We start from the raw sequence: 10,386 nt of genomic DNA, 5'->3' as shown, positions 1-10,386 counted from the left end.
GCAACACTCCCTGGTTCTCCACTGGGAACTTGCAGATAATGTCTCACTTCTCCTGGGAAGGGCCTTGTGCAGTTACACTGATGTTTTTTCCGGTTTGCAGATGGAACCATGGATTTGGAAAAACACAATAATCCCAGAAAGAGGGGTCGAGGCCCAACTCCAGGCTCTGTGCCTGCTGCTTCCCGAGCCTAGCATATATACTCTCTCCTCTGCATCGTCTTTCCTTCCCAGGAACCTTCCAAGACAGCCCCTTTTCTCCGCAAATCTCCCCTTTCAGGTAGCTTGTTTGTGTGATTATTTTATTATGATCTCGTCTTAAATCGTGATGTGTGGGCCAGCTTGCCCCTATAATTCTAAGCCATGGGCCAATGTCCAGTCCATGGGAAGTTCTAGGAAAATGTTGATTGAACAACAAAGTGAAGCTCTACCAGACCACGTCCTGGACTTTGCCCACTGCATTGTCTTGTCCCTGCCATATGCCAGGCAAGCTGGAGACCGACCGTTGTACAAGGAGAGAGGTACTGGCAAGTACAAGCTGCAGGCATGTGTCTACTTGCATGTTCCCTAAAGGAATGTATGTGGGGGACTCACACCTGACCCACAGGAAGCCTTTCCCCAGCACTGGGCTGGGGACAAGGCTCAACTTTTCCCAGGTAGAATTTCCCCACCCAAGGTTCTCCTCAGATCCTGATGCTGCCCTGGGCAGCAGCCCTCCTGACTGTGAACTTGCATGGGTCTCCCCAACAGGAGTGTGTTCCTCCTCGCCCCTTCACAGATGTGACCAGTGAACCCAGGACAGGTAGATTACTCAGGCTGAGGCTGAGGAGGTGGCTCAGCAGTTAAGGGAGCAAACTGTGCTTCCAGAGGGCCCACGTTCAACTCCCAGCACCAACAACCACCTGTAACTCCGGCTCCAAGGGAACCCAATGCCCCCTTCTGGCCTGTGAGAGCACTGCATGCACATGTACATACACCCACATACATAACATATTTTTTTTTTAAACAATAGAAGAAATTCTGTTTTAGAATGTCACTCAGACTCAGGCAGTAAGTATGGGGTACAGTGGGGTTTACCTTCAAAACATTACCTATCACCCTCAGGTTGTGTGTTCCTTTTACTTCACTAACTCTGCCAGGGGTCTGTAACTATGTCAGAGATGAAGTGCAGTTGATCAGAAAATATCAATGCTTCTCAAAATTGTTTCCTGCTTCCAGTTTTTATTTTCTATAACAGCTTTATGGAGGCCTGATTCACATGCCATGTGGTTCATTCTTTGAGAATATGTAGTTGGGTGAGTTTTATATTTTTGGTTGTGAGCCTATCCTTTAATGGCTGAGCCATCTATCCAGCCCGTTTTGGTGAGTTTCAGTACAGTCACCAAGCAGCATACTGTCATTGCTGCCCAATTCTAGAAACTTTTATCAACTCAAATAGAAGCCCGGTCAACATTAGTGGTCACTGTCTGCTGGTGCCTCCCCAAAACCCCTGGCAACTACTGATTGAATTCGTGTCTTTGGACTTGCCACCCTCAGGTAAAGGATACACATGGCCTATGGAGGTGGCTCCTGCCACGTTTTCAAGGTTCCCCTGTGCTGTTGTGTCATTGGGGACTTTGTTCATTGTTGTGGTATCATAATATTCCTTTCTATACATGCGTACTTTTTGTTCTTTAATTACATAGATTTTTATTTGTTTTGTCTGAGGTATGTCTGTTCCTTTAGAGGCCAGACAAACCTGGAGTTGCAGATAGTTGTAAGCCACCATGTGTGGTCTAGGAATCGAATCCAGGTTCCTCTACTATTACATGATTAAAAACAAAATCTTGAACTAATGTGGAAAAGACAGAAGACAATGTAAGATTCTGGTCTCTAGTCACCTTCAGGAACTCAGAAGACCTGGAACTATAGTCCTCGTCGTGATGGATTGAGTGATAAGGCCCTCCATGGGTTCATATGTGTTAAAACTTAGATGTAAGCTCTCAGCTGCTACTGGAGCCCCACGCCTGCCTGCCTGCCTGCCTGCCTGCCTGCCTGCCTGCCTGCCTGCCTGCCTGCCTGCCTGCCTGCCTGCTGCCATGCTCACTGCCATAGTGGCCATGGGCTTTAACCCTCTGAAACTGTAAGTTCCAATAAAGTCTTTCTTCTAAAAGTTGCCTTGGTCATGGTTTCCTCTTCATAGCAACAGGAAAGTAATTAAGACATTCATGGGGAGAATGTGCAAATGGCTGGGGGAATAGTGACCCTTCTTCCTGCTGAGTCTCCTCTCCACTGCCTCAGGCCTTCAGGGCTGTGAGGCATGCAGGAGGAGCAGAAGTTACAGCCTTCACCCTGCCTTCCACAGCCTTTGTCCTACGGGGTCCACCTAGATCCTCTCACGGTAGCTTCCTAGTTCACCCGTGAGGTCTGCAGGGACACACTGTTGGGGCTGAGAACAGAGACATTCACCCAAAAAGCCTCACATCCCATGGGAATTCCAATGAGTGTTGGGGGATGACTTTGCTGGCAGTGACTCAGAGTGTCCTCTCTTGGACAGAGCTGCAGCAAGCACTGAACAAGCTTGCATTGGAGACCCAAATAGAAGAGCACGACATAAATCAAAGGAAAACTCAACAATTCATGTGGTGGTGCACCCCAGAGTTCTGTCTTTCCTGGAGCCCGGATGCAGCAGTTGGGTAGGAGATAGAACACTTCCTTTTATAAGGATTTTTCAAAAGATTTGTTTACATTTACATTATCATTTTACGTATATGAGTTTTTGCCCACATGTACGTATGCACTATGTGCATGCAATTCCTATGGAGGCCAAAAGAGGGCGTCAGGTCCCCATGGAATTGTAGTTACAGATGGTTGAGAGCCACCATGTGGGTGCTGGGAGTTGAACCCTTGTCCTCTGAAAGGGCAGCAAGTGCCCTCAACTGCTGGGCTATCTCTCTTGTTCTGTGTAATTAAAACAAACAAACAAACAAACAAAAACCATCCTTTTAGTAATAAAAAGGATCCTGGTGGCTTAAGTGCCTTACATAATTACTATTTTATAAGGACCCTGGATATTTCTATATGCTTTACCTTACTTAGAGTCCTATCTACAACTTTAGTTCTCTAAAGAAGCAACGACCATATATACATTTGCACACAGACACACACACTCCCCCACACACACACACACACACACACACACACACACAGTGCATGTGCACAATCAAAAATTGGAGGCCAGAAACACTGTGTCAAACAAATAAGAGAAGCAAATTAATAAGGGACTGAAGTGACGGCTCAGTGGTTAAGAGCACTTGCTATTCTTAACAAAGGACTTGTGGTTCCATTTCCAACAGGCAGCTCACAACCATTTGTAATTTCAGTTCCTGGGGATCTAACGCCCTCTTCTGACCCCTGTAGGCACTGCATGCACATGGTGCACAGATGTACGTACAGGCAGAACACCCATAGACATAAAGAAATAAATCTTTTAAAAACTAAGTTCAACAAAAGCTCAAAGTCATGAGAATACCTGCCATGTAGAATATGACAGGCATTTTTCCTAAGTGGAGTCTTGGGCAAGTTTTGCCAAAGACTGACAAGCATGGTAAGTTGATTTTATTCATTGTGGGACTCAGAAAAGAAGAACTTTTTTGGTTCAGGTTTTTGTTTTGCAAAGGTAGAGGTTTTATTGCATAAAACACTGGATAAAACTGGACTGCTTCAAAGACATTTTATTCCTAACAGCAGAAAGAAAACAGTCATTGCTGAAAAAAAAAACAAACAACTTTTAATACTTTCTATACCAGAATAAAGTTCTGTCAACTGATGTATTATAATAATAAATAATGACCAAGAATAAACTTTAAATACAAAGTGTTCTACTTGTTACAAGCATAGCGACAAACTCCTCTACTCTATGATCTCAGAGTTCCTCCAAGATAGGATGGAGAGGGGGTTAGGAACAGCATCACAGACTACAGAAGTCACGGGGAAGGACTGACGTGTGTAGATATGAGAGCCTGGTGACATGTGATGTGCACACTGCATCACAGCGGCTGTCACGGGCTTGTATTACAAGTCACGAATGTTCTGGAAAGAAAGCCTGTATCAGAGGGAAAAGGAGGACGGCTAGTAGGACCGGACAAAATGGAATCAACACACACGTCACAAAGAAGGGGAGCATGTTCCCAGTGTCACAAACAGAATTATTGCCTGTAGCGTCTGAAGATGCTCGCTCGGAGGACACAAAAGACACTGTACCAGCGCCAAAGTGCTAGACACGGAATGTGGATCTCTCTCTCTCTTTCTCTCTCTCTCTTTTTTTCCAATTTTTTTCTTTTTTATTTTTTTTCTTTTCTTTTCTTTTTTTTTTTTTAATTTCTCTTTGCTAAGATACCACAGGTGGGGCAAACACACAGAAAGCAAGCCAATGGCACAGTCACCAAACACAGCAGTTCACTTAAACCCTAAATGTTCACTACAGTCAGAAGTTTTCCATCAGCATCTCCAGGCCCACTTTGGACCACAGAGACAGCCATAGTCCATCAACTGAGTTACGTAAGGCAGTGAGAACTATTCTAGGGGGGGGGGGGAGAAGAAAAAAAGAAAGAAGAAATAAAATAAAAGGAAATAAAAAAGGAAGAAAGCAGCTTGCTTTATGCTAGATGGGTCCACGCTGCACAGTGGCCTCATTCCCAGTGAAACCCGGTTTGGTGACACCCTTTTGACAGCATATGCAAACCGGATTCCTTATTAGCCTGAAATTCAGTCTCAGGATAGTGCTAAGAATTTTATTTACATTGATTGCAGCTTAGTATTTTTGTAAACTGCTATAGGCAGAGTTGAAGTTTTTAAGGCCCTGGGGTTTTATTGTGTGCTCCCAGACTGCAAGGAAATATTGACTTTTTTCCCCTCTCTCTCCAAGTCTAAATGATTTCATTCTCGAAGTTAATACTTCAGAACGTCTCCACCGTCACAAGTAACAGTACCAATTTCATGTCACTCAAAGGAAGTGTGTTAGAAGATGGGAGCTGTTACAGCATTCCAACAGATTCAAAAAGAATCATTTGATGAGTTTTCTTACACCATTGTTTTGGTTTCAGTTTTGGTTTTTAAAGAGTTGTATTTCCTTGTCAACCCTCAAAATCTCCCTTGGTGTGGCACAGAACTGGATACATTTTGAGTGTTCAATCAGTAGACACTCTATAATCTACAAAAATACAGAACACATTTGTTTCACAGAAATGAACATTCTAACCCAAACTGTTTTCTTCATTAGTGACAGACAGTTGGGGGTTTAGATTCATGTTTAATACAAGTTATTTTGGAAGAGCTCACTGGAGAAGAAAAATCTTGCTTCATGCCCACAACACTTAAAAAGTAACACGTGAAAAAAGAAATCTGGTAACAAGGGCCAGGGTAGACTTCATTCAAGTAAAAAGTGTCTTAAACCATAATATAAAGCAGTCTTCCCCATTAGCAAAGAAATTTCTATGGACAGCGGGGTTGAGTTGGCCTGGTTTTCTAACAACTGCTTCTAGAATGTTTCCTACAATTTGTTTTTAATATCAAACCTCTTCCTTAGTCCAGACCTTTTCCAAAAAAAAACTACAACCCAGGAAAGAAAATAATAAAACAAAAAGTATGTCTTTCCATATTACAATTTGATCTAAAAAAAAAAAAAGACTCATCAAACCTGCGAAGGACATTTGCCTGCAGACACTTCCTGACCACTGATTCATTGGGCTGTGTTTTTTTTTTTTAAGCACACTTTAGATTACTATCCTCTGCAGCACTGGTCAGGCCTGGCGCTCGCTGGCTGCAATGCGGCCGGCTAGGATTTCTCCCAAGTGTGGAGTGACACCACGTGAATTGATTTTCCCTGCAGTGACCGCTCCAGTCTGACTGGCACCTCAGCTGCCTCCCAACTCATCTCATTAGGGCGCTAGGCGGATGACAGCAGCTGGTGTCAGATTATAGAGGTGTTTTCAAGAAGGAAAACACAGGCCCTTCGAGGCGACACAAATCGCTCGGGTGGTATCGTTTTGTTTTTGTTTTCGGTTTTTGGACAAAGATGACTTTCGGGTTGGAAAGACCTCCAGCTTTCAGAACTGGAGGGACACAGGGGCATTTCTGAAGTCACGTTCTCCTACCCCCCACCTGTATTACTTGAAAGTTTTTGTTACTGGGTAACAGTGTAGCAGCCATGTTCAAGGGCTGGGGGACTTTTCTTTTTAATATAATATATATATAGATATAGATATAGACATCTTTTAAAATTCTTTTAAATGTTCTATACACTAGTGATGGGGTTGTACATTATCCCCTCCCCTTGGAATGCAATTAGCAAACTGGTGAGACCAGATGCATGATTTAAAACTGCAGAGAGGAGCACTGCAGTGGGTGGGTTATGCTCAGTTGCCCTCCTCCTGTCCCTTGCCTCTCTCATCTCTTAGCTCGGCAAAACTTCCCGTCTTGACAGTTGCAGCCTCCTCAAAACTCCCAGAAGCCTCCGAGTCCACCCTGGAACGTTTGAACCTGCGGTCAGGATACTGGCTATTGTCAAAAGGCATTCGATGGACGCAGAGGACGTGGGTCTTCAGGTTTCCCTTCTGAGAGGCACTGTAGGGACAATAGTGACACTGGAAAGGCCTGTGACCTGTGTGGAAAGAAAGTGTCTGGTCAGCCGTATGTCACACCTCTGTCATCACCCCATCCTGAGCTCTAGGACCAACAGCACCCTCTCCCCACCCAATATCACAGCCACTTAGCAACATTCAAATGAGAGGGGGTGAGAATGTATGTGGCCCGGTGGGCACATCAAGTGGGATTTACACTACCCTCGCATTCTGACCTGAATTTTTAATTTAGGCTTTCCAGAGGAGAGAAGAGAAACCACTCGATACCTAGGAACATTTCTATAAAATGATGAATAGTTTAGAACCGATGATATTATTATATAAATGTTTACAGGACAAGAAATGAAGCAAACTATCCCATGTTTTTGTTTATTTATTGTATGTGTATATATATATACACACACACATGCATGTCCTGGGACATATGCACACATGCCACAGAGCATGTGTGGAAGTTAGAAGGCCACTTTTGAGAGTCTCTTGTCTCCTTTCACGACATGGGTTTTGGGAATGGGACTCAGGAACTCAGACTTGGCCACCGCACACCCTCAGTTGCTGAGCCATCTTACCAGCCCAGATCCCAGCCTTTGATTGACAGGATTCAAAACTTTACTTGTGGATGTTGAATTCTGATTTCAGGGGGCATGTAATAATCTTATATAAGGTTTCTCCCCCAACCATGTTGTTAGAAATGTAAAATCATTCTTAATTTAGCAATGTGTAAAGAGAGAGAGAGGGAGGGAGGGAAAGAGGGAGGGAGGAACAGAGAGAAAGAGAGAGACCACAAGCACATTTGACCAGTAAACTATACTTTGCTGACTTTAGATACACTCAAACCCATTACATTTCTGTACTGGGTATCTACACTCAAGGCTGAGGGCAAAGCTTCTTCACACTGTCATGCGTCATGGACTCTTTACTGGTGGCAGATCAAGCCTGAGCAGTAAATCTGTTTGAGGGGTGAAGGGCATGGATGCCAAGTAATCCTGATCTAAGCAAAGCTATGAGGAAGGGCTGAGTGGCATGGCTTTTCAATTGGAAGTGTCAGGACAGACAGCAAGGACCATGCCATCACATAAAGGTCAGCCTGAGCATCAATCAGTGAAATTTGGGGCAGGAGAGGTGGCTTGGGGGTTAGGAGCACTGGCTGCTCCTCTAGAGGATCCTAGCTCTGTTCCCAGCATCTGAGCTGGTCAGTTCATAACTACCTATAACTCTATCTCTATAGAATTCAGTGCAGTCTTCTGGCCTCCTAGGGCACTGCATTCACATGGGACACACACACAAACACACACACACACACACACACACACACACACACACACACTAAATCTTAAAAACAAATATGGAGACTTGAGGAGTGACCCCCAGAAGGATAGTTGTCTAGAAAAGCTCCTGTGTAGGATGGTTGACAAATTCTTAAGTAGTTTTGGTCCTTAAAGTTTGGTCTCTCTCTGCTCTGTGTTGTATACACCTCTGCCATCTTGTAAAGTCAGTGAAGCATCTGCTTTGGAAAATGACTGAGAAGTGCAGCCCCTCTGATGCCAGGAAGGTGTGTGTCCACTCCCCAAAGCTCAAGAGCCTCTGCTCCCTGCCCTAGAGAGAAGCCTAGCCTTGTTTGCCGAGACGGGCATCGGTGGATTTTTGACTACCGCCTATAGAAAAGTGAGCCAGTAAATATGGGGACTGAGATCACTTAGTCCCCTGGATATTCAAACAACAGAGTTGGGATGCTTCCCTACTTCAGTCACAGGAAAAAGCCCTGTGTGCATTTTCATAGAACAGTCTATTCCCCAGAGCCAAACACCCAATATTCTGATATTGCCTTTCTACTCACCGCCCCCCTTCCTTTCTTTTCCTTTTTCAGACAGCAGGGACTCTCTATGTAACATGGGCTGGCCTTGAACCCCCAGTTCTCCTGCCTCAGACTCCCAGTGCTGGGGTCCCCGCCTGTACCAGCTCACCTGCCCAATGATACAATCTTGATTCTCTTGTCTATTTGCTCACTGTTTTCTTAATCCAGCTCTCCCTCTAAAGCTCAGGCTATCACTGAACTTTCTATCCCCTGCCTTCATCTCCTGGAGCCTCCATCCTTCTGTATGAGTAACCGCTGTCTGGGTTGGCTCTTCTGTTTCTTCCTAAGTAAGCTTGTGCAGTGCGCCCTCCCCTTCCCTAATAGCCAGGGCTAGCTCCTCCTGCCTGAGGGGGTCTCTATCTTCATTGTGTAGAACTGGATGGGGTGGGAAATAACTCTTGTCTGGACTGTGAGCATGGGTGTCCTCAGAAGCTCCCACATACTGCTACCTTCCAGCCCATCTTCCCTGTGCCACCAGAACACACACCAATTTAATCTCAGTACTCAGGAGGCAGGGGCATGTGGATCTCTGTGAGTTCAAGGCCAGCCTGATCTACAGAGCGAGATTCAGGACAGACTCTAAAGCTACAGAGAAACCCTGTTTCAGGAAAGGAAAGAAAAAAACACCACTTGGAGATCAATAGTTATCTCTTTTCCCCGATTCCTGCCAGCTCCCAATCCCAAAGGACAAGTCAGGACACTTATGATCCAGCCCAAGGGGTTTCCACTCCCTTTCAGAGCATCCATTCTGAGTCTCCAGGCTCCACCCCTTGTCTGAATCCACCTCTCCTGCAAGGATGAGATCCATTTCACTCTGAAATGGATCCCTCGGGAGAGGCTCCAGATTCCAAGACTAGAGCCCCAGCCTCTCAATATCCAGTGCCCCAAAGCACTCTCTGTCTTCCTATTTGGTCTAGCTGGGGTTTGAAAGAATTGCTACCAATCTTGGATAGAGTTTTTGCAGCTTTTGTTTCTATGGATGTGGCAGCACAGGGTTTTAAGTGGTCAATTTTCCCACCTGCAAAAGCAGTATGCAAACTCTTGGATGTGGGGAAGAAACACAGAAGAGATTGCACTTGCCTTCTGCCCTTCCCAAGATGCTTCAGAGAAAGAATGCAGAGTACTGGCAGCAGGGACTGTACCACCAGCCTGATTTCTGCCCGCGTTTCTGCTGTCTGGTTCTACCCTCGGGGCTTGGCCACTTTCCCATGGAAACAGAGAAGGCCCTGAGTGGGAGATGTGAGACTAGCATTTCTTACTATTATTAGCATGTATTAATTGCATGAGCTAATTGATTTCACGATGAGATTTTCATATATGCATATCATGTACTTTGATCATACCACTCACTATTAACAACCTCTCTTATTCCCAACACCTCCCGATGGCCACTGGTTCCCTCCCCGTTCTCAAAACACACCTTTCTACATTCAAGGGAAATGGATACTTCTGTAGATGCCTGTTTGTACAGGGAATGCAAATGCTCTTTGGGATGTTGCTATAGTTTGGCTTTTATTTGCCTGTGCTCCCCAGGGGCTCGTCCATTGTGAGCCTAGTAGTCAGTGTGGCAATACTGAGAGATGATGGAGTCTTTATGAGGCAGAGCCATATGGAATTTGATCTGGTCACTGAGGATGCTGTCATTGGAAGGGATTACAGGATCATGGTCAGCTTCTGTGAAACTGAGTTATGACCCTTGAGTCTTAGTTCTTCTCATCTGCCTGTGATTACTCCTTCATGGATATGTTCCTGCCATGATGTTGTCCATCATGTTGTGATATAGCTAGACTTTTACAAGAGCCAAGCCAAAGCCAGCCCTGTGCTCTTAGATCTCCACAACTGTTAGCTAAGTAAACCTCATTTCTTTATATAGTACTCAACCTGAGGAACTTCATTATAGCAAAGGAAGTCAGA

The 10,386-nt window shown here is 44.9% G+C and overlaps 1 protein-coding gene across 4 annotated transcripts in view; it reads right to left on the bottom strand.

The window, feature by feature from the left end:
• Positions 1-6,034: 6,034 nt before the first annotated feature.
• Znf536 (zinc finger protein 536) overlaps positions 6,035-10,386 on the bottom strand; it is a 442,803-nt gene continuing 438,451 nt past the window's right edge. For all 4 annotated transcript variants that reach the window (XM_051207054.1, XM_051207056.1, XM_051207055.1 and 1 more), the window contains one exon: positions 6,035-6,637. In XM_051207054.1, the coding sequence (XP_051063011.1) occupies positions 6,393-6,637 (245 nt within the window). In that variant the 3' untranslated portion in view covers positions 6,035-6,392. The remainder of the gene's footprint in view (positions 6,638-10,386) is intronic.

This window comes from Phodopus roborovskii, unplaced genomic scaffold (genome assembly GCF_943737965.1).
Source record: "Phodopus roborovskii unplaced genomic scaffold, PHOROB, whole genome shotgun sequence".
In the NCBI taxonomy this organism is placed as follows: Eukaryota; Metazoa; Chordata; class Mammalia; order Rodentia; family Cricetidae; genus Phodopus; species Phodopus roborovskii.
This window is presented reverse-complemented; position numbering and strand designations above follow the sequence as displayed.